This window comes from Hyaena hyaena, unplaced genomic scaffold (genome assembly GCF_003009895.1).
Source record: "Hyaena hyaena isolate Hyena2069 unplaced genomic scaffold, ASM300989v1 scaffold_800, whole genome shotgun sequence".
NCBI classification, from domain to species: Eukaryota; Metazoa; Chordata; class Mammalia; order Carnivora; family Hyaenidae; genus Hyaena; species Hyaena hyaena.
Window position 1 is genome coordinate 697,150 of NW_024081431.1, and position 25,321 is coordinate 722,470.

Here is a 25,321-nt window from a genome sequence, read left to right on the forward strand (position 1 = left end):
GTACTTCCTAGAATGAGAATTCCATGAATGTCATTGAGGTCAAGCTCTTTCCCATCTGTATAGGTTCTCCATTGTTGAATTATAAAGTTTTGCAGATAACACTCAGTAAACACCTAAAGGAGATCTCTAAGTAGAAATAAGCCTTATTCACTAGTGTACTCTCTGAAATTAAATTTTACCTCAGTGATTGCACTAATTTCATGCAAGATTCTTATTCTTGGGAGCTGAAATACATGAATCTCTTCTTTCTTTTGTAATCTGAGACACAAATATTCTATAATTATCCCTCAAGGGTACTTTTTCCTTTCTAATCAGTCTTTAACAATGAAATTATTTTTCCTTCCTTGACAGACAGGCAAATGCACTAATCTGGGAAATTAAAAAAGATGTCCAATATTAGAGATGAGGCCAGTTGTTTCATTCTTACTTTAACCTGTCCTAAAACCCCTAATTTCTTGGAAGGCCTTAGTTAGGACTTTTAGAGGACCTAATTTCTAAAATGACTATGATGGATCTTCTTTTCAATATGTCATTCCAATGTTAAATCTTGAAACAATGATGAGAAATTAAAATGATTTTCCTCATGACTACTTTTACAAAGTTTTTAATTATTCATTTTTTCCCGTTTCTATCACCTGAGTTTTTTTTTTTTTCTGATTCCCTAAACATATTCTAACTCTGCCACTAAGTAATCAAACATAGATAAATTTTTCTAAGTATTCAGGCTATTGGCAGAATGGTCTATCCACCGTTCTCAGCTTCTCCCACATCTGTCAGAGGTAGCAGAGCAAGCAATGGTGTACTTACTTTACGGGAAACAGGTTCTTCTGAAGGAGGACACGGGGACAGGGAGTACAATTGATCTTTACCATGTGACTATATTTTCTACCTGCCCAACTTCCCCTTCTATGGCTATGCTTTCTCTCCAGCATGTGGAAGAGCAGTAAAAGTATGCCACAACCACACCTCCCAGAAGAATGGCTCTAAACTTTGGGCAAAACATGCATGATATTATTGTTGATGGAAGAATTCCATTCACTTGGAATTTTTATAGGAAAAAGTATTGCTCAAGTCAAAATTGGACCATAGATTTATCTAGTGAACATGATGTCAGCTTATGTGGATATGATATTAGTAAATAAACACACGACATCCCCGCCCCTTCTCTTTGGCATGTGTGTGCGTGCAGACGCAGTCACAGGCACACACACATTAGGGAATAACTCTTACACAGAAAAATATTATTTGGGCTTTAGCATGGAATGATTATCCTTATTAATTCCTATCTTTCATTTCTGGCCTGGACATGAAGAAATGCGATATGATCACCACCACCCCCCAAAACAAAGCATGCAACAACCAGTCTTCTTGTAATTACAATTCATATGACAGGACAAGCGATAGTAATAATGAGTCGTGTAGGTTGGAGAGAATGAATCAAATGCTTTTGCTTAAAGTACAAAATTTATAAAATATCCTGCTTAAAATAAAAAATTGGGGGCACCTGGGTGGTGCACCTGTGGGTTGAGCATCTGACTTTGGCTCAGGTTATGATCTCATGCCTTATGGGTTCAAGTTCCAAGTTCAGCTCTGTGCTGACATCTCAGAGCCTGGAACTGTTTCAGATTTTGCACCTCCCTCTCTTGCTTCCCTTTCCCCATTCGTGCTCTGTCTTTCTCACTCTCAAAAAGAAACATTCAAAAAATTATAAAAAAAATAATTTAAAGAACTTATAATTTTGTTCTATAAAATACCTTACAATCAAACCATCATTTTTTCAAATTCTCTTAACTACAATCTGTGCTAAAAGTTCACTAAAAGTGCAATATAATGCCAGAGAATTGTGACAGATTGCTTTCAACAAAATCTCTAAAGCAAATTAAATGATAGCCCCACCCTACCCTGAGGCAGAAGCATTGTAAATCAAACCTAATATAAGGAATACCCAAAGGCATTGTGCACAGCCTACAGGCATTTGTATGGGAAAATCAGTAAACCCATTCTTTCTGTGCTATAGTAGCAGCTTTCTGCAAATGTAAATTGTCCATACCCATGTTCAATCCCCAGGACCTCTGCTAAGCAGAGTTAGCGTGTTAAAGTGTCATGGATAGCAAACGGCTCCATTTCTGTTATGAATAGCCTTTACGTTAAAAAAAAAAAATGTAATTTCTGAGTGAATTTTGTTTTTACAATTATTTAAATATTTGGTTTCATTATTTATTGTTTTTCTTGCTGGAGCAAGTATTCATCTAAGTGTAACATGTGACTTAAAATTTTTAATGAAAAGGGGGCACTTGCATGGCTCAGACAGTTAAGCGACTGACTTCAGCTCAGGTCATGATCTCAGGGTCCCACAAGTTTGAGCCCGGCTCAGGCTTTGTGCCAACATCTCAGAGCCTGGAGCCTGCTTCAGATCCTGTGTCTCCCTTTCTATGCCCCTCCCCGACTCACACCTCACACTCTGTTTCCTTCTCTCAGAAATACAATAAAAACATTAAAATAAAGTTTAAAAAAATGAATTAAAATGGGATTTTGAACTTATTATAAAATAAATTTTCAAAGGTGTTTTCTCATGAGTCCACACAGCCAGAGCTGCACTGTTTTAGATTCTGTATCTCCTAATTATACGAACAAACAGCCCATAAAATCATCTCAAATTTTATATAACAGTGTCTTAAGCATACAATTGAATATGCTTGGAAGTTAGGTTCTTACTAGCCTTTGAAAAGTAGCTACTAAACATGTTTTCTTAATCATGAATAAAATTTTCCATATACTTGGAACTGCTTTATCTACCACTGCGTAATGTTTTCTTCTCAGAGAAAAAGAAATAAATTAGTGAAATGTTGAATTCTTGAAGAGAAAATAAATGATAATATGTATGTGACTCTTCTATGGAGATTTTCCACAGTAGTAAATAGCAATCAGTTTTCCTTTCAAGTTAAAAGCAACATAATTAAAAATCATAGTTATTTTTGCCCCTCTATATAGATCAGACATCTTTATGGTATAACTGTGTTTGAAGATTATTTGTATGCAACCAATTCTGATAACTTCAGTATCATAAGGATAAACCGATTTAATGGCACTGATACTCAATCATTAATTAAAATGGAAAACGCTCGAGGAATCCGAATTTATCAAAAAAGAACTCAACCAACAGGTAAGACACAAGACTTCTACATTGCTTTTATAATGGTGGGGTTGAATGGGGAGATGGTCCTTGTGCTCTATATGGAGTTAAAGTGGGTGAGTCGAAAATTCTGTTTGATAGCAAAAGGGTACATGTCTGCCTGATAAAATGGAAGAGTGCTCCCTGCACAAGTTTCAATGACACATTCTTCAGTTCCTAGTGAATTGTTTCTACAACCATAGTATTGAAATGATGGCTAGATTTAGATTCAGGAAAGAGCTTTCAGTCATGATGTGTTTAGACAGAAAACCCAGATACTAAGATGCTAAGGATGATTTTTGGTATCATTCTGGGAGAATAATTTCAAATCAACTACCATCCTTCAGTATCTGTTCAATTTTTACTCTAGTAATTTGGGTCTCTTAACTTATCCCAATTATTTAATACAAGGTAATTAAAAAATAACTTGTAATGAGAAGGCTATAATGTTTCCAATTATTTCTAAAAACACAAACTAGTTATTTTTGCATAGTAGTTTAGTGATACTTGTTTATCAGTACAATTTATATCTGGTCATATATAGAATAATGTAACATGCAAGAATGACCACTCCAAATTTTCATCATTTTCTGTGTTTCAAAATGAAACTAATTTAGAATTATCTAAACATTAGCATAGATTTTGTCGGGGCAATGTATTGTCACAAATCGGTTTATAGTCAATTTAAATTTGGAATTCTGTACATAACCTTATTAGAGTGTGATGTTAGGATATATTCATTTGCCAATTATTCTCTGAACATCTACTATATATGAGGAACTATTGTATATACACTGGGATTACAGCAGTGTATAAAACAGACAAAAATTCTTGCCTTTATGGTATTTGCATTCTAGTAGAGAAGACATAATACTAAAGTGATCAAGTATATTAGAAGATAGTAAGTGCTATAGAGAAAAATAAAGCAGATGGGATGTCTCCGGGATGGGGGTACTTTGCAATTTTGTATTGAATGGTTAGAGGAAGTCCAGTGAACAAGTGAAATTAAACGAAAACTTGAAGCAATTGAAGAGTGAGGCACAAACATGGCAGATAGAAAGATGAGCAGGCACAAAGACCATAAGGAAGAGCACATTTAGAGTTTTCAAGAAACAGCAAGGAGACCTATGTGTCTCAAGCTGAGCAAAAAAGGTAAAGAGAAGTAGAAGGGGAGAGGTTGGGGAAATGAAGGAGGACCATAGCAAGTAGGGTCCTCTAGACAATTGTAAAATCTTTTTCTTACAGAGATGGGGAGTCCTTAGGAAGCATTACACAGAGGAGTCTCATGATATGACTTACTTTTTAAATCAGTCAATATGGCTGCTGTGTTGACAAAAGGTTGTTAGGGACAAAGGTAGGAGGTAGGGGTATTTTCATGTAGAAAATCAGGAATGCAAAATGAACATGGCAGAATTTTTAAAGCATGACCATTTTATTATTAAAAGAAATTGCCATGTTATGAGAAAGAATGAAAGCTGGCCATGTGTAGCAACATGGATGGACCTTGAGGGTGTTATGCTGAGCGAAATAAGTCAGGCAGAGAAGGACAAATAACATATGTTTGCAAGTATAGGAGGATTAGGAGGAACTTAAAGGAAGAACAAGGGGGAGAAGAAGGGAAGAAATGGTGGGGGAAAGGGAGAGAGGCAAACCATGAGAGACTCTTGAATGCTGATAAAAACTGAGGACTGATGGATGGGGGAGGGGGTGATGGGCATGGAGGAGGGCACTTGTGGGGATGAGCACTGGGTGTTATATGGAAACCAATTTGACAATAAACTATTTGTAAAAAAAAAAAAAAAAAGAAATTGCCATGTTATTTGTCACAATCTCAGGTAAGTGTGATCAAAAAGAAATATAACCACAATAGTATGTAATATCTTACTGACGTTATACCTGCCACACTGTTTATTTTCTTTGACCCATCTTTTTCACATTCTCTTCATATGTCATATGGTGCTTTTATATTTTTCCCCCTTTTGTAACTTCTACACTCATGAAATATTCTTCTGTTCCTCAGTCTCTACATTCAAAGTAACCTCCTCCTTTTGGAAATTACAGTGTCTCTCTCTCTCTCTCTCTTTCTCTCTCTCACACACACACACACACACACACACACACACACACACTCACTTTGTGGTAGGGTTCTCAAAATCGCAGTGGACTCGGAAAAAAAAAAAAAAAGTTGTCTCAGCACTTCTCAATAAAGATAGTTCCTGAATCACATTTCTTCCAGATTAAGTGCCTATGTAATGGATTTCAAAATAAATCCTTTCTCTGCTTAATTACCTAACCTGGCATATTTTTATAGTATCTTTTTCTATTTGTAAGAAATGTGTTTTTAAAAATAACAAGCATGCATCAGACATATGTTACATATTGTGCCTACATGTAAACGGTTTAAATAAATATAAAAGCAGAGTTGTTTTCTTTTTAAAATTACCTTAGGAGGACTTTGACAAATTCCTCTCTCTTCTTTGATGAAGTTTAATCTAGGTTGGTTTTTTTTTTTTTCCCATTGATGATGGTAATAAATCATTGGGATTAAAGATTTGGGGGAGGATTCCCTCTCCATGCACTGTAAAAGTTTCGACATACTGATGCACATAATTATCTTGTCTTTGGAAATGTTCAAGTGTGCTATTTTTTATTTGTTGTAGTCAGAAGCCATGCATGTGAAGTGGATCCATATGGAATGCCAGGGGGATGCTCACACATCTGTCTGCTCAGCAGCAGTTACAAAACACGGACCTGTCGCTGCAGGACGGGCTTCAACTTGGGAAGTGATGGCAGGTCGTGCAAAAGTATGTTGTTAAAATCAAACACTTTGCCAGCAGCTACTGCTTCAGAATAGGTTTCTTTAGTATTAATTAGCAATGTCAACATCAGCAATAACATAAGACTCAACAGGTGGAATTTGCCTGCAAAATGTACCAGCTGTTTTTCCTCCGTATTTAGGGGTTTTGTTTTTGTTTGTTTGTTTTGCTTTGTTTTGTTTTTGTGATAATGTAAATGATAATCTGAATCAGGCTATAGAGTCACTAAATTTATGAATCCCTGGGAAATATACTTCAGGGAAGATTTTTAGGAAGATCCTTTCTTTAATTCCCTAAAGAAGGTTTTTGGTCTGATGAGCCCGAATCATTGGTTCACCATATTTTCTCTTATCTGAACTAAGAAGCTGCTCCTAGTTACAGGTGTTTTGTTTAGTCCAATAAAATCCACATAAAGCAATGTTTCACCTTATCCAGCATCACTGGGGAGTGAAATTCATTTCATTATTTAATTTTCCAGGTAACTGGAGCTATACTAATTAAATATCAATCTCTTTAACAATTTTATTGAAAAGCTTTCTAACATTTAGACTTTGTTTTATTCTTGAAATATGCTGAATAACATAATCGTTCTTTATTTAAATAGATAATGAATAATTTGATGCGTGACTTTTGCAAATTTAGATTTTTGCCCCCAAATTAATTAAAGTCTTTACTTGGGGTCTTCATAAGCAAATATAGTAGAACGGCCTTTGTGGGAATGGTGTTCATGTGGAGACTGTTCTCTGTTAAATGTCTCCCAAATACCATAATTTTTTAAGTTATGATGACTGCTTTTTACAGTGTCTGTTGTGTCTCCATTTTGTTATAGCAATGGCTTTTTATTTCTGTCAGGATTCCCTCTCTGGTCACTGTTCTGTCATGTCTTTGACTTTCTTGTCATGTGCTTACTAAAGACTATGAAACTGGATCACTAAATTTGTTATAAGTCTAAATGGTTTGAATTATTAGAACGAACATTTTTAATCGGCAATCCAGGAGGCTCAACTGTGATAAAATATATGTCTTAGTAGTTTGTTTATATTTCTAACTTTGTATTGAATGGTGGGTTTTATGTTCAGGAGATCCTCTGGATAATGGAAAGTCAGGAGCCTCAAGATAAGCAGAGGTGTGCGTGTGTGCATGGGTGTGTGTGTGTGTCCCCAACTTTTAAACTAGTGTGATTACCACTAGTGATGGCATGTCGTGCAAAAATACAATCATACATATACATACATACATATGTGCATGCATACAGAAATGCATACATATGTTTGGAGAAAAACATGGGATCACAGTTGCATAAACTTCAATCACCCCTAGTGTAGTGTATCAATCAAGGAGCATTTATATAACAAAGATAGTTCTAGCTATTTTAAGGAGAAAATAATAGGTGCTAACACAATCATTGAAAAGCCTGAAGCAATAGCTTCTAGATTCAGTCTTCAGAACATCCCTCAAAACCACCGTCAACTACCCTGGCTTACAACTGGAGACCTGTCACACTCAGAATCTAGGGTATCAGGAGGCCACAAATGGTAGGTCCAAAAGCACACCATTTGGGCTGAGACCCAGGATCTCTACAACTTGCACCGCAACTATTAGCTCCAGATATATATCACAGCTGGTGGTTCTCTACTGGCAAACAAAACAAAACCCGCTTCCTTGCCTCTTGATATACACAAAGGAAGAGCACTAATGTGGAAAAATTCAGTTTCTCCTTTAGATGAATAATAACAGGAGCAGAAAAAGACAACTTCATTTCTATATTCTAAGCTTCAGCTAGTACACCTGATTGCAGGTACTTAAAATCAGGCCCATTTCTATAGGAGTGTCTCTGAAATGTAGTTTGTAGTTTCAGTTGTCTTCCTTATAGTATCTTGACAGTGTCAAGTGTCAAGACACTAAAGGAAATTTTAAAGTAGGTATTGAATGACTAAAATAAGTGGCTTTAGTAAACAATGGGGAAAATGATGACTCTTATTTAAAGTGCGTGCCCACACACACACACACACACACACACACACGTACACAAACATTAAACCAATGAAGTATCAGGTTTACCAATTCCCATTTAAAACATCAATTAAAAATAAATGTTAGCAAAATCTGGTATGATGAAAACAGTGTTCTTACGCATTGCTAATAGAAAGTGAAAATTTATGTCACTGTTGGAAAGACATTTGACAAAACATACAAAAGACATAAAACTGATAGTATCCTGTAAGAAATTATCCCTCTTTTGACTGTAACAATTCATTGTAAAAGTGTTTATAATAACAAAGACTCAGAAACTATCTAAGGACCCAGCAATAGGTAAGCTGACTTACCATACTGCCTCTCCAGCAGGGAATATGTTGCTGCCATTGAAAGTAATGTTTTGAAGAGTTTTTAATGACACAATAAAATATCATTAATTTAAAAATGAGGTGCTAAAGTAATTATATAAGATCCATATTTTATTTTGTTATTTTATTTTTTAATATTCCTATTTTAAAAAACAAAAGTATCAGTGCATATAAAATTTGGAGGACATGCCACTTTTCAAATAAATAGTCACTACTTTTAAATAATACGCAATATTATTTTAAAAAGACATAATAGGGGCACCTGGGGGGCTCAGTCAGTTGAGCATCATACTCTTGACTTTGGTTCAGGTCATGATCTCACGGTATGTGAGACTGAGCCCTGTGTCAGGCTACATACTGAGGGCGGGGAGGCTGCTTGGGATTCTCTCTCTCCTCTTCTCTCTGTCTTCCACTCTACCACCAGCACTTGCTTTCTCTCTCAAAATAAATAAGCAGAAAATTTTTTTAAAAAGATACTTTTGAAAATAGATGGACAGCGAGACTGTGAGGGCAATGAGGAACAAGGATGTCATATTCTTTACCAGTAATTCCATTTCTAGAAATGTATACTTAGAGATCATCTTTAAAAATGTGTAAAATGCTAGGTTAAAAAAAACATGGCTATCTCAGTATCATAATAATGAAAAGATAAAACCAACCCCGGGGGATAGTTTGACAAATTATCATATAGTATACTGATCATAGTGAAAGAACATGAGGCTTAAATAATGGATCAACATGAACCATAATTTAGATACTAATCTTGAATGATGAAAGCATAATATAAAATTGAATGTCCTCTTATATATAATTGTGCATTAGAAAAATTAATTTTTAAACAGTCACATAAAGGAGTATAATACAACAGTGGAAATAAATGATGTCTATAACAACCATTGATGAATATCACAACTATAATAAGAATAAAGTTAACTCACAGAAGAATTCACACATGAATTTCAAACATGAAAAACCAATCTACTGTTAGGAAATACATACCACATATGGACTAAAACTTGAAAAAAATATATGATAAATAAATTAGGCATTGGACGTCTCTGGGATGAAAGTGGAATAGGAAAAAGGGAGGAAGGAATGTTTAGGGCACATGAATCCCTTCCAGTGTTCCGGAAGTATTTTTAAGATCTGTGCAAGGTACATGCAATTTGTTTTATTTTTCTTTTTTAATTAAATGCAACAAGTATTTGTTTATATACATTTAATATTCAATAACACTAACTTTTAAAGAAAACAGGAGAAAAATATATATAAACTGATAATATAATTTCTTTTGAGAGTGTTGAGTTTATGCGTAATACCCATTGTTTTCTGTTTTCTCCAAATTTTCTATAGTTTATTTTACTTTGCTAAGAATCTCACTTATGGTACTGGCATCCTATGATAACTGAGTCTTTTGTATCTTCAGTTTTATTAATAACATTCAATGTGTTTTTCCTTTTATATAAAAGTATTTTCTTCAAATTATGTAGACTAAGTCGATTGCTCTGGCAATTGGAAAGCCTGGCATGTATTTCCATATGAAAGTCTGAAGGAGTCAATTCACACTATAGAAAAAGCTACACTGATTTTGGCATTTTTAACCTGGGGAATTGTTTTTTGTTTGGGGTTTTTGTTTTTGTTTTGTTTTGTTGTGATAAGGGCTGTGTTGTACATCAGAGTTACTGGCAGATAACATCAGTCTCTAACATTCTTATTAAGGTGTAAAGAAAAAAGTGATGCTGTAACTGGCATTTTATTTCATTTCTTAAAAAAAAATAAATCATTTGTTTAGACATCTGTAATATATTCACATACAAGTATGTGATACTGTGTGATTCTATTTGTTTGCCTCTGACAGCCTTTCATGCAGACTCTGGGGAAGGGTGTTTTAAATATTCTAAAGTTTGTACCATTGTCAGACATAATGAATGCTACAGTTTGTATCTACAGAATGTGTTAGATGGATTGTAATGAATTGTAAAATTAAATGTGTTGGATGTTTTAATAAATGTCCATTTTACTGTTACCAGTTATCCAATGATCTGTCATGTTTTTGCTATACAGACAGTTACAGACAAAAGAATAATTAACTAAATATAACCCATTCATGGAAGTAATTTCTGTTTTAATTAAAGTAATGCAATTAGCTGGCCTTCTTGCATTGAGATACATTTGGCATATTTTAGAGTTTAATTTTTGGTATTGAATTTAAAAAAAGCTAATTGTGCCAGTTAATTAAACAGTGGCATTATGCAGTGTAAAGAAGATTAGGCAGCATCAGTTGTTTATGTTTGTAATCTTTCTTCTGCAGGACCGAAGAATGAGTTGTTCCTCTTTTATGGGAAAGGACGCCCAGGAATTGTTAGAGGAATGGACTTGAATACCAAGATAGCTGATGAATACATGATCCCCATAGAGAACCTGGTAAACCCTCGTGCTTTAGATTTCCATGCAGAAACCAATTATATCTACTTTGCTGACACCACCAGTTTCCTAATTGGCCGGCAGAAGATAGATGGCACCGAGCGAGAAACCATCCTGAAAGATGGTAAGTGACAATATGTAATATTAACATCACTGCTCACACATAAAGCACTGTGAAAGGTTAGATCCAGCATACATAGAACTCACTTTAACCAGAACCTAAGTTGCTATTGATTTTAAAATATCTGTTCATTTAATTTTCTTCAGTAACATTATCTCCACATGTTTTCCACGTACTAGTGTATTAAAACCATTATAAAATGGATCTTGGAGATCTCCACTACATTTTAAGCATTATAGGAATTAAATTAAGCTATTGATTCACCTTCGTAGAAAATGTAGATTTACAGTTACATGTCTGTAGTGCTCCATGGCAGAACATAAGATTTAGCAGGACGTTAGAGACGTATATTTGATTCTTATAAGCATATTGTTCATGTCATTCAAAATGCATTAAAGCTATCAATGTCCCGATTGTCATTGCATTTCTTGCATATTGTTTCTTTATAAATCATAAAAATTGAGTTCTCTAGAGATGCCCTTGAAATATCTGTATTCCCAGAGAAACTCTGTACCTAGTTTTACTTACAGATACTTATATGCAGTCACATAGTTGCACACATATATGTACATACTTTGTTTTTAAAACGTTATATTTTATAAATTTCATGGCTTATAAATAATCAATCAAGTAATTAAATAATATAACTTTGGTGTAAGTAGAAAATAGCTTTAATAACCAAGCAAACCGTGTGGTGCCTGGGTGGTTCAGTCACTTAACTCTCTGAAATTCAGTTTGGGTCATGATCTCATGGTTCCTGAGTTCAAGTCCCATGTGAGACTTGGGATTTCTCTCTCCCCACTCCCACTTGTGTGCGCACGCACGTGCTCTCTCTCTCTCTCTCTCTCTCTCTCTCTCTCCAGATAAATAAACTATAAAAAAAATGATCAAGCAAACCAAATCTTGGATTCCTGGAAACCTTGAAACATGTTTACTAATGATTCGGGAATCATGTTTCTTCACACATAGACTCTACTTACTTCTCAAATATGTTAAAAGTCTTTGATTTAGGGAGCTTTAATGATATCCTTATTATTTGAAGAACAATGTGCTAGCTATCTTGGAAGATAAAAAGAATTTTAAAAAGTGACCACTGCCTTCAAGGAGTTTATAATCTACCTTTGTAGAGGATATAAACACATAAAAATTGTAAATGCCTTGCAGCATTTAATTTAATTAATAAGTTCAAAGCTGGCCCAAAGAAATATATGATTAATGGAGAATGTGTATGTGGTGGGAATCCACAGGGAGGAAAGATGTCATTGTGTGAGTATTCTTAGAGAGCTTTCTGTGCAGGAGGTGGGGTTTGTGCTAGATCTTAAAGAAAGAATGTTATAATGGAGGAAAGGATATTTCACAACCAAGAACTCCATTGAAAAGAAAAAAAAAAATCATGTACTCCAGAAAGAGAATGAGATGAACTTAAGTGGATCACTAAAGATTTTAGTCAAAGGGAAGAGGGTCAGAGGAGAGGTGGAAAGTGGAAGGTGATCAAATGAAAGACCTGGAATGTGAGGTGAAGGGGCTTGGATGAAATTCTGAAGGGCTAAAAGGTAGGATAGGCTTTTGAGCCAAAGAATAACGTGAATGAAAATATGTTTTAGAAGAATCAATCTGGAGGTGCAATGCAGAACGAATCAGAAAGGAAGGAGAGAAAATAAGAGGAGAGACAGATTAAAATTATTTACAGCGTGAGTGGTAATGAGTGGTGGTCTCTCCTGGCTTTTAGTGGGAACAGAGCAGCATAAGGAGATTATTCATTCAACTCAGGTTCACTTTAAATCAAACCCTGAATGATAAAATGTACACTTTCTATGAGTGATAAATGAATTGTTAAAATGAAAAATCTCCCTTTTTTTTTCTTTTATAGTTTACTGATTAAGGCAATATAAAGCAACCATAGCTTTTTAGAGTGACTAATTAGAGTTAAGATTTTTATCTTATATTGGACACGGCAGAGGCTGTCTGCCTACATTTCTTTGTAATGTGATTTCAGATGATAGAGAATTGACAATTTTAGGAGGACAATAGACTTGCACATTCTGTGTAAGTAGATGCATTTGGATTGCTCTGATTTTGACCTAGAAATTTTCAAGCAGGACTGAAATGTAACATAGAAGGGTCTTGGTTTCCTTTCAAAGAGTGTCAGTTCCTGTGCTGTGACTGAATGTTTCAGCTAATAATTCAACATTGATAACAATATCTTATCAGTGACATTGGTGGGGCTTTGCATTTTACCACAGCAACAGAAACCAGCTCTAATAGCCACTTGACTCCAGGCACATCTGTACAGTGTTGTTTTGGCAATATGAAAGTTATGAGAACATGTTGTAGATTTCACACCTGAAATATGCTTTTAACATTTTGATATTGCTATGCAAGGACTGTTTTGTACTTTTTTACTAATTTTTTTCTTACCATTAAAGAGAATATTAACAAACATTATGATATAAGATTAAGATACTGAAACAGAACTTACCTTTGGCAAATGGCAATTCATCATTCTTAGAATTGGAAAAAATTAAATTCTATGTGTTTTCACTAATTTAGCCAGACTATCCACCATCCAACCTGAAGACTGAGAGGTAATGCTTGGTTTGACAAATTATTTTGTAACCTTGGTAGAAGTTCTGAATCTTAGATATATTTGTGTAGTTTGAAGTACAAATATATTTGTACTTTTCTTGCTGTTTGTAAATAAAACATTAATATCTTGAACATCCTTCATGTAAGCTCAGATCCTTTCTATAAAGAAAGAAAACCACAGCAGCGTTTCAAAAAAAAAAAAAAAAAAACAAACAAACAAAAAAAACCCATCTCTATTCATTCCTTGATTTTTTTATTTCCCTCTCAGAGGTTTATGGAAAACTTCCTAAATGTGGTGTATCCTATCGTCTGTAAAATTTTGTGGGCCCAAACAGTAGCTGAATACAAGATAAAGTAGGGGTGCCTGGGTGGCTCAGTCAGTTAAGTATCTGACTTCAGCTCAGGTCATAATCTCACGGTCCGTAAGTTTGAGCCCCAAATTGGGCTCTGTGCTGACAGCTTAGAGCCTGGAGCCTGCTTTGAATTTTGTGTGTGTGTCTCTCTGCCTTTCCCTTGCTCATGATCTGTCTCTCTCTGCCTCTCAAAAATAAATAAATGTTAAAAAATATTTTTAAAAAGATAAAGAAAAATTATCCCTTTGAGATACTTATATTTGCCTCTATAAGTACTGAAAGTATCTATGAAATAAAGACATATTAATGATTTATTTAAACATAGACTTCCATAAAGACAAATCTGTACCATTCTGTGAGTTTTTTATTCTCTAGAATTCTTGCCATAATTTGTATAAAATTCATACTATTTATTTTAATTAATTAATTGATGTGTTTATTCATCCAGTCAATAAATACCCAGCAAGTGCCATCTCTGGGCCAGTTACTGTTGTAGATGATGAGGATTCTGCAGTAAACAGGACAAAGCTTTATATTTAGTTTGTATCTAAATAGTGGGAGGCAGATAATAAACAAACACATAAAAGAACAAGATAATAATACATGCTATAAAAAATAAAATAGGGTAGTGTGATAAAAAGTAAAAAGAGATATCAACGGGAGGCAAAATTAGACTAAGTGGTTAGGGAATTTAAATTACCCATTCTTACCAGGTATAATTGTTATCCCATGTAAAAGAACATGATGGATATTCTTTATAAGATCAAATTCACTTTTATCTTCTTGGGTGTCTTGTCCAAGATCCATTTTTCATTGCAAGATGAATTATAATTCTCAGCAGAAAGGAAAAAATATATAAAAATGATAGCTTACTATTCAATTTATTATTGTATGCATTCTGTTAATGCAGTACTTGTTTCTAAACTGTATAAATTAATCCTACTGGGATATGTATATCCAAATAGAAGGCATGTTAAAACAATCTTTCATATTGTTCCATATCTTTAAAGTACTAAAAACAAAACACTCAAGGCATTTTTCTTGAGTTTGAATGTTATTAATGCCTGCAGCTATAACACAAAAACTGTACTTTCAATAGCTCCCATAATTAAACTGGAGATTTGTGGTCACCAAGTTTGTGGCAATTTGTTACAATAGCCATAGGAACTAACAGAAAGCCTCTGCTCTTAGCCACTTTATACATTGACTATATATGTATATATAGATACATACATATATGTGTATGTATATATATATATATATATATATATATTTATATATTATGGTGGGTTCTATTCAATTGAGATCTGGAGTAGGTACATCTTTCCACACCTCAGACTCTTCCTTTAACTGAAGGTATTTACAGGAGCCATGAAATAAGAGAATAATGAATAGCTTTGGACAGGATTGCAACATGGGATCTCTTTTCTGATATTGTGAAGACAAGTGTAGCCAGGAGGAAGGAGAAGGAGTCTTTCTGTGCTGAACATATTTTCCAAATGACATGTTTGAAGATAATCCATTGACTACCAAAGGGTAGTATCTTATTTGTGAGTTTGCATGTCTAGCATCTGAAGGATCTTCAGCTCAACTCTATCCCTGGCAGCTCCATAGTCCCTCCATGAATTTTAGTATCAGTTCCAGTTTGTTAGTTTGAAATACATGGTATTACCCGGAGCATGAATTATTATTCATCATTGTAAATCTTAAACCCCTTACTACCCCCCCACCCACACACCCACAAACTCACAACCTACCTTCTAGTCCTCTAGCCCTGCACCCCCCCCATATAAATTCCCACCAACTTCAGACCCACTTCAGAACACCAGAAACATTTCCAGCCTCTCCTGTAACTGGTACTGGGGCAGCTACTTACAACAGATTGCGGGACATGATCTGTTGCCAAATGAAACCAACCTTAGTGTAAGATTATGATTTTCTAGAGATCACCATTTGTTCTTGAATGTCAATGAACTTCATTGTATAACTCTAAGAATTTCTAATGTGTCATCAAGATCCAGACTTTGTATGTGTGCATGGATATATTTTACTTTATTTTTATTCCATGTACGTAACATACAGTGTTATGTTAGTTTCAGGTATACAATTATAGTGATTTAACATTCTCATATATTCCCCAAGAGAGGTGTACTCTTAATCTTCACCTATTTCACCCATTCTCCTATCTACCTCTCCTCTCATAACTCTCTGCTGTTTTCTATAGTTAAGAGTCTGTTTCTTTGTTTGTCTCTATGTTTTCCTTTGGTTTTTTGTTTTTGTTTTTGTTTTACTTTTTTCCCTAAGTTCCACATATGAGTGAAATCATATGGTATTTATATTTCTCTGACTGCCTTATTTCACTTAGCATTATATTCTCTAGTTCTATTCCTGTCATTGCAAATACTAACATTTCATTATTTTTTATGTTTGAATAATACTGCATTGTGTGTGTGTGTTTGCACGTGCACACACACACACACACACACACACACACATACACACCCATCCCATCTTCTTTATCCATTTATCTATCGATGGAAACAGACTGCTTTCATAATCTGTCTATTGCAAATGGTGCAATAAACATAGGAGTGCCTATATCCCTGAAAATTGTTGTTGTTTTTTTTCCCCCTTTGGGTAAATACAAGTAGCACAATTATCGGATCATAAGGTAGTCTTATTTTGTTTTCATTTTTTGAGTTACCTCCATACTGTCTTCCACAGTGGCTGCAGCAGTTTGCATCCCAACCAACAGTACATGAGCTTTCCGTTTTCTCTGTATCCTTGCCAGTACTTGTTTCTGAGCTTTTCATTTTAGCCATTCTGACAAGATTGCAGTAATATCTCATTCTAGTTTTGATGTACATTTCCCTGATGATGAGTAATGTTGAGCATCGTGTCATGTGTCTCTTGGCCATCTGTCTTCTTTGGAAAAATGCTTGTTCATGTCTTCTGTCCATTTTTTTAAATTGGATTATTTATTTGGGGAGGGGTTGAGCTATATAAGCTCTTTATATATTTTGGATACTAACCCTTTATTGGATATGTCATTTGCAAATATCTTCTCCCAATCAGTAGGTTTCCTTTCACTTTTGTTTGTTTGTTACCATAATGTTTTGAGTATTTCTGCTTTGTAATATAACTTGAAGTCTGGAATTGTGATACCTCCTGTTTTGTTTTTCTTTTTCAAGGTTGCTTTGGCTATTTAGGATATTTTGTGGTTCTATACTCATTTTAGGATTGTTCATTCTAGCTCTATAAAAAATGCTGTTGATATTTTGATAGAGATTGCATTAAATCTGTAGATTGCTTTGGGTAGTGTAAATGTTTTAACAATACTTGTTCTTTTAATCCACGAGCATGGAATATCTTTCCATTTGTGTCATCTTGAATTTCTTTCATGAATGGTTTATGGTTTTCAGAGTATAGGTCTTTCACCCCTTTGGTTAAGTTTATTCCTAGGTTAATTATTTTTGGTCCAGTTGTAAATGGGATTGTCTTCTTAATCTCTCTTTCTGCTGCTTCATTATTAGTGTATAGAATGTAATGGATTTCTGTACATTCATTTTATATCCTGTAATCTTACTGAATTTATTTATCAGTTCTAATGGTTTTCTGGTGGAGTCTTTAGGGTTTTCTGTATATAGTATCGTGCTATCTGCAAATAGTGAGTTTTACTTTTCCTTACCAACTTGGATGCCTTTTATTTTGTTTTCTTGTCTGATTGCTGTGACTAGAACTTCAGTACTATGTTGAATGAAAGTAGTGAGAGTGAATATCTTTGTCTTGTTCCTGATCTAAGGGAAAAGCCCACCATTTGTTTTTGAATGTCAGTGAACCTCAGCATTGTATATATAACTCTCTAGGAATTTCTAGTGTGTCTGATGATCTAGTTTTACAATGATGAAACTAACATGTTGAGACACCACTAGTGAGTTATGTTAGAATGTGTCCATGAACTTTAAGGAGTGAGTACACCTTGCAAAACATTTTAAAACTAGAACAATCTTTTACTCTCCATTATTAGATTAAAGGTACATATCAGTTTCATTTTTTTAACATTAACTCTGAGCTTTCTCATAAAGGAAAGCTCTAAGATTCTGAAGGATGTAGATTCTGACCAAACATTAAAGAAAATAATATATACATTTGTCAGCCATTAGACATTTCCTAATTAAAAATGTTAAGAAGAGATTTGTGACCATTTGCAACTCTTGAGATTCTAATGGATGTTGTCCCACTGAGTAGCCAGGTTATAGCCTGTTTGCACATACTAACTCCCACTGACTGACAATAAGATGGGTGTTTTTTTCCAGACTTCACTGGAGATTTGAGTCCCAAAATATAGACTCAGTTTCATAGTTAATAGGCAAATATATATTTCTCATATTTTTTATGTTTCTCATGAAGTATATATGATATTCGAAAAAACCCGTAAGCAAATATATGTGTCTTGTCTGAAAAGTTGATATGAATAGGAGAAGCTTGAAATCTAGATTCCAAAGTATATTGTCATTAAGAAAATGGAATTGGCCATGTGGCTAATGAATTTTGGGAAACATAAAGATATCTTTCCCCTTATTTATTTCCACACAACATAGGCATATATACTCAGGCATAAGCATGGACAAATGTATGCTACCTGTACTACAAATTCATGCATACAGTGTACTACAAATACATGTATATACACATTAGCTGAGATAGTTCTAGAAGCTTACATAAAGAAGTCTCTTGTCTTGTAAATGCTAAATTTCTAGTAAGGACAAAAGAGAGAATGTGAAAACACTTGGTAATCTTCAACGTATATTAGAGTATTTTTACAAATATAGCCATTATATTTGTAAAATATAGATATTCTAATCAATATAATTTTTTGCACATTTAAATAAATTTCCAGTTGTCAGTATAAATTAAAATTTTAAAAATGTATTCTATCCAGTTGCTTAATTATTCTTAGCATTATGTGATTTTTATTTGTTACTTAAGAAATCACTTGAGAATCATTTATTAACCTATGGCTACTATTGTGAACGTTGACTATAATTGTATTGTTGTTTAGATTAATACAGATTTCTTAGTAAAATACAAGTTTGACTATAATTGTATTGTTGTTTAGATTAATACAGATTTCTTAGTAAAATACAAGTTTGATAAATCATTCTTGGTTGACATGACTGTGAGGGTCTTAGACTAGGAAATGCTAGCTCAAATTGCAGAGCCAGTTAATATCCATGATGCAAGCTGAACAAGTTCCTATGACACTCACCATTTTGAGTGGATTTTAGGGGAATGGTAATAGCAATTGTCTGTGTAACAAATACATCAAAATGTGGCTTTGACCTATCTAAGCCATAACTTTATTTTTGTCTCCCATTTAGTCTTACTATTTAGACTATCTAGAAAATTTATTTTGTAGAGTAAACTCTCCTATTGGCAAAACTTTTGACAGCAAAACCTGATCAAACCCCAATCCTTTCTGCTCACAACTAGGCAATTGACATACCTCTCAGTCACTTTAAACCAGAAATACAGCCTCAATTTGGTAATTAGAATGCTCAGTCTACTGTATGTAGATGTATATCATAATTCAAAATTCAATATACCATCAAATCTTCCCTGCTTATCACTTGTGTTGTCTTCTGGCTAGGAGCCTGGAAAAGGAAAGGAAGACATACTTGGTTCCTTGTCTTTCTCTGCCCTGCAATTATTTTCCCTGCTATCCTTCCCAACTTGCCAATTACCAGCGCCGACTCACTTCTCAGTATTAGTGGGAACTGGTGAGAGGAAATGAGTGATAAGGAGATAGCAAGGGTCCTATTTGAATTAGTTCTTTGTAAACTGTCCTCTCTATAAGCATGATAAATCTTTAAAGTTTACTCTCTTGAGGAGATTAGATATGTGTGTCTGTATGTCTGTGTGTATGTATGTGCAGGTTTGGGGGAGTTTTCTGTTAGATAGCTCTATTTCATTTCCCTTGACCAAAGTGTGTGACTGGACACAAGACATTTTTATGGCATCATTCTCTCCTGTGTGTTCTACGCAATAATTTGCAAACCTTCTGCCCCAGTAAACTCTGGGAGTACAGATACAGTGCAAATCAATCACCACTACTCTGCCACTAGAGTTCTTAGCTTTTTCAGATGTGAGACATTTTTAGGCATGAGTTATGTGCATTGGGAAAAACAGCTGTTGAGAATTCAAAGGTCTCTCAGGGGTGCCTGGGTGGCTCAGCTGGTTGAGTGTATGACTCTTGATTTCGATTCAGGTGATGGTCTCATAGTTCATGAGATTAAGCCTCAAATCAGGCTCCGCACAGGGTGTGGAGCTTGCTTGGGATTCTCTCTCTCCCTCTCTCTCTGCCTGTCCCCTGCTCACTCATTCATTCATTCTCTCTCCCTCTCAAAAAATGGATAATAATAAATAAATACCCTTAAAAAAGAAGTCCCATGGAAGCTCCATCTTTAGAGTAGAGGTGAAAGGCATTCCTTTAATCTCTCTTTCCTATCACCTTGGGAGATTGAAGAGCAGGGACTAGAGACTCCTAGAATAGCAACATCTCCAAAGTTCTCTTCCCTTTACAGTATTTTCCCTTCACACCATTGATCTTGTTGTGGCATCCAAGAGTTGTGGAAACAATTCTGATCTAGTTCATTGTACAATATGAAAACTATTTTTTTTCTCAAACATGTCTTGATTTGTTTTCATCATTTTGGCTCATAATCCAAGCTTTGATTTTAACATCCCATTACAAATGTCCCAGAGAGTTGCTATTGCTCCTAATTCTGCAACCAAATTGCCGATGTTCTAATAGCTATTAGGCATTTCTCCAAATGACACCTGGGGAATAAAAAAACAGCAGTAAGACTATTTTGAAAATTCATTTAAACATATAGGTGGTAATTAATATTTTCACTCACCTTTATGATCATAGTTCTTTTTTTCCCATTATCTGTTTTCAATATCACTTGGATTCTTAATTTTTATTTTAAACACTTGAGGACTTTGCAAGACTTAGAACTGAGTCTTTTGAAATTAAAAAAGTGTTTACAAATAAGAATAAAAGCCCACTCTGAATCTCTCAAGAGGTTCCAACACAGCACTACTCCTAGACATGAGGTGCAAGAGCACATCTTCACCTCTCTTCATTTTACTCCAATTGTAACAACTCAAATGTCACTTTTGCTTATCATTTATATGTTTTAAGTGTAAGGAGTACTAAGTGTGGCATGTTTTCTAAATGTTGTATTTCTGGCCATTGAACAACATCATCTGAGTTAATTTTCTGTCTGGATTCTCCAGAATCACAAAATACATAAACATTAAAATTATTACCAGTCCCAGGCAAGCACTGGCAAAAAAAATAACTGAAAAAAAAAAAAAAAAAAAAAAAAATGCTTATTCACTGTGCATCGCATGTCACAGAACTGTTGCTATTAATTAATTTCCATTGTATATGCTATTTTACTGTATGCCCAAGAGAAAACTATGTGACTTTTGGATACCACAGTCCTGATTTGTGAATTGAACAAAACTAGAGCACCTAGCCATGAGTATATACATTCTATACCTTCTTTACCACAGAGTAGTTTGACAATGAGCTTTACCAGATATTTTTAACTATATTTAGAGTCAAAAAATGTGGGATTAAATGTGAATCACATTAGCTATTTGGTATCTTATAGACAAACATCTTTAGGTAATGGATCTTTTTCTTTCTCTTTCTTTTTTTCCTAACAAAAATGGCTGAATTAAGAGATATTCTTTTGTTCTATCTCCAAATGGCTACAAATTTTATTCTGAATATCTGTATTTTGCTTCTGATAAACTCTAGCCCTTTATATAATTTTATTTTTAAAAATCAGGTTTGTTGTATCAATTTACATATAGTAAAATTCACCTTTTTTAAGGGAACACTTCAATGTATCCAGATGAAAAATTAACACCACAATCCGGTTAGAATACTTCCATCTCCCCAGAATGTTCTCTCACATTCCTAGAAATTAATAGTCTAATTTCTGTTCTGCTCTGTTTTCTTCTATAGTTTTACCTTTTCTGAAGTGTCAGAAAAATTTAATCATATAGTGAATAGCTATTGAGTTTGACTTGCTTCTCTTAGATAATGCATTTGAGATTCCTCAATGTTGTTGAATATATCTACTAATATTTTTGTGTGTTAGGTTATATTATACTGGATGGACATATCCCAAGTTTTTTATTCATTTACCACTTGATGTTCATTTGGGTTGTTTCTAGGTTAGTCAGTTATGAAGAAAGCTGTTATAAACACTTGTATCTAGTACACTATATGTGTTTTCATTTTTAAGAGTGGATTGCCTGGTAATATGGTAAGATCATGTATAACTTTATAATAAAAGAAACTGCCAAACTGTTCAGTCTCTCCAAACTGTTTTTCAAAGTGGCTGGGTCATTTTGCTTTCCCCACATCATGTGTGAGAGTTCTAGTTATTCTGCCTTTTCACCAATGCACAGTATTCTCAATCTTTTCATTTGAGCTATTGAGGTAGATATTGATATCTCATTGTTTTAATTTGAAGGTTTACATATCAAGGTTACCTTAGGGTCAGATTCTATTGATAGCTGTACCTCTTATGTTGGTCATTCTATCTCAGTGAATTGTCTCTTTTGTTTTTTGTATATCTCATAATTATTTATTAAATATTGAACAGTATATTTTTAAAAAAAGACTTATAGATTCATGTGGCACCTGGGTGGCTCAATTGGTTGAGTGTCCGACTTCTGACTTCGGCTCCGGTCATGATCTCATGGTTCGTGGGTTTCAGCCCCGCATCTGGCTATGTGCTAACAGCTCAGAGCCTGAAGCCTGATTCTGATTCTGTGTCTCCCTTTCACTCTCTGCCCTTTGTCTGCTTGTGCTCTGTCTGTCTCTCTCTCAAAAAAAAAAAAATAAATAAAAATGTTTAATTTTTTTTAATTTAAAAAAATAAAAAAGCTTAGCGATTCAAATTAATAAAATGTATGCCCAAAGAATAATCATATTCCTTTTTTGTCAGTTATCAGTGTGGAAATTTTGATCAGTCAATTCAGTAATTGGATTAGGTTTGGATTTTGTTTTTTATTATATATTTTGGTAAATTAAAGCTTTCAGATTCCTCCAGTAATGGACTGATATCACCTTGTGCTTGATGTGGAGATTTGAGTATGCCTGTTCATTCCTCAGCTTTAAATAGTCCATTCATAGCTGCCTTAATGCCCTTCTCTACACTCTTACCTTTCCTCCAGTGTGATTATTGTGATATGTTACTAAGTGAGAAACTCCAGGGGGTGCAAAAGGAGGTCTCTATTTTCTTGGTTCAGTCTTGGTCTTAGGTATCTGGGATTGTGAGGTAGGTCTTCCTGTGCCTCTTCTTCCTTAGTAGCAAATGTCCACCATGTTCTGTGGGAACTCTTTCCTGCAGATAATCTTCTACTATAGCCCCAGAGTAGCAAATATCTGTTTTTGTTTGTTTGTTTGTTTGTTTATTGATTTATTTGGTTGTTGTTTTGTTTTGTTTTTATATCCATGATTATGGATTCAAGCAGATTTACTGTCTCCCTTTCACGGGCAAATAGCTTTGTTTCTCCTATTCCCTCAGCATCAGTGTACCTTTGCTTTGGACCAATGGCCAGAGTTTCTTCCCTTTCTCCGAGACTAATGTTACTTGTTGTGAGTAGCAAACTTAATGATAGGATCAAGGGTGTTTCATACTCTTCCTTCAGGGTCCCATGGCTTTGGGTTCTACTCCTCCCTCAAGGGCAGCTAATCCTTATACCTCACTTTACCTTTGAGGAAGCAACTGTTTCCTGCCCATTTTCTAGTGGCAGGTGATTTTTATTTCTATAGCCCCATCACAGTCAGTGGATCTTTGTCCTGCTTCTAGGGGTGGAAAAGTCTCCTTCCCCATACCCAGTGGTTTAAGGAATTTCTTTTGTAGGAGAGAATAATCTAGGGGATAGGGTGGGTTTCATGTCTGCGAGACACTTAAGAATTTCTCTCAGGTTTCCTGCTATGCCTTCAATATTTCTCATGAATTCAGTGAAAGAAGTTTCTTGTGCCAGTTTGTACCAGGGATTCTAAATTTTCACAGTAAGCCAAACTTAGTTTTAACAATTCTTTACCATTATGGCTTTCTTAAAAATCTATTTTTATGCCAGTTTCCTTTTCCTTCTATGCTCTGCTAATGGTACAGCACTTCATTGGTTTCATTTTTTCCTGGAAGAGACCTGTCACTTTGGATTTTTCATCTTGTTGTCTTGGGATCTCAACCTTTATTTGGACTCAAGGAAAGTTAGGATATTATAGATTATTGGACTTTCACTCATTGTTGTGTGTTTCAAAATTCTTTTGCAGCTTTCTTCATCCTAAACAAAGCCCAACTCTATGTGTCTATAATTCATTATTGCAAATGGGAATTTTAAGAACAAGATTTTATGGGGCGTCTGGGTGGCTTAGTCGGTTAAGCGTCCGACTTTCGCTTAGGTCATGATGTCGCGGTTCGTGGGTTCGAGCCCCGCGTCGGGCTCTGTGCTGACTGCCAGCTCAGAGCCTGGAGCCTGCTTCAGTCTGTGACTCCTTCTCTCTCTGACCCTCCCCTGCTCACGCTGTCTCTCTCTCTCTCTCTCCTAGAAATAAATAAAACATTAAAAAAAAAAAAACAAGATTGAAATATTTTTAAACTATTTTGTCTCTCTTTAGCACTAGAAGCAATTCTTAAAAATACTGAGTACTACTTAGGAATACATGTGAATCCCTTGTGATACTTTTAAACATCCACAGTTTACAGATAAAAAAAAAAATCACTTGATGCAAAAAGATTTGTGTTTGCTGCTTTGAGTAAGCTCTTTTTGTATTTCCTTTTCACCAAAAAAAAAAAAATATATATATATATATATATATATATATATATATATATATATATATATATATATATAATAGTAGTGATGGGATTTTTCACTTGGCAAAAAGAAATACCTTAAAACATTATGTTATCAGGAAGAAATATATTTTGGGGTCCCTGGGTGGTTCTGCCAGCTAAGCAACCAACTCTTGATTTTGGCTAAGGTCATGATCTCATGGTTGTAGGATCGAGCCCCACATCAGGCCCCACATCAGCTTGGGATTCTCTTTCCCTCTCTCTCTGCCCTTCCCCCACATTCATGTGTGTGTGCTCTCTTGCTCTGTCTCAAATAAATAAATTTAAAACAAACTGTTACTATTTTAAAAAATGGTACAGGATGATACATTCAAAGGCTATTTTAAAATCTGATTCTTATTTATTGCCAAGATTCCCATTCATTTATCTACATAAAACATGATTTAATTATCAAAGATCTCCCAGATAGCAGGCGAGGAGTTCATCTAGAATTATTAAATTTGTTCTCAGAGAATTTGCATTCAAGTTGAATACATCTGTCAGATTACAAATGAGTGAAAGGACTAAATATAAGACCAAGCAGACAACTAAGCTAGATATTACCCTCCA

General features: G+C 34.7%; 1 protein-coding gene across 1 annotated transcript in view; it reads left to right on the plus strand.

The window, feature by feature from the left end:
- LOC120221669 (low-density lipoprotein receptor-related protein 1B-like) overlaps positions 1 to 25,321 on the plus strand; it is a 165,958-nt gene that overhangs the window by 10,479 nt on the left and 130,158 nt on the right. Inside the window, exons 3-5 of the mRNA XM_039219187.1 lie at positions 2,992 to 3,163; positions 5,833 to 5,976; positions 10,645 to 10,881. Of these exons, the coding sequence (XP_039075118.1) occupies positions 2,992 to 3,163; positions 5,833 to 5,976; positions 10,645 to 10,881 (553 nt within the window). The remainder of the gene's footprint in view (positions 1 to 2,991; positions 3,164 to 5,832; positions 5,977 to 10,644; positions 10,882 to 25,321) is intronic.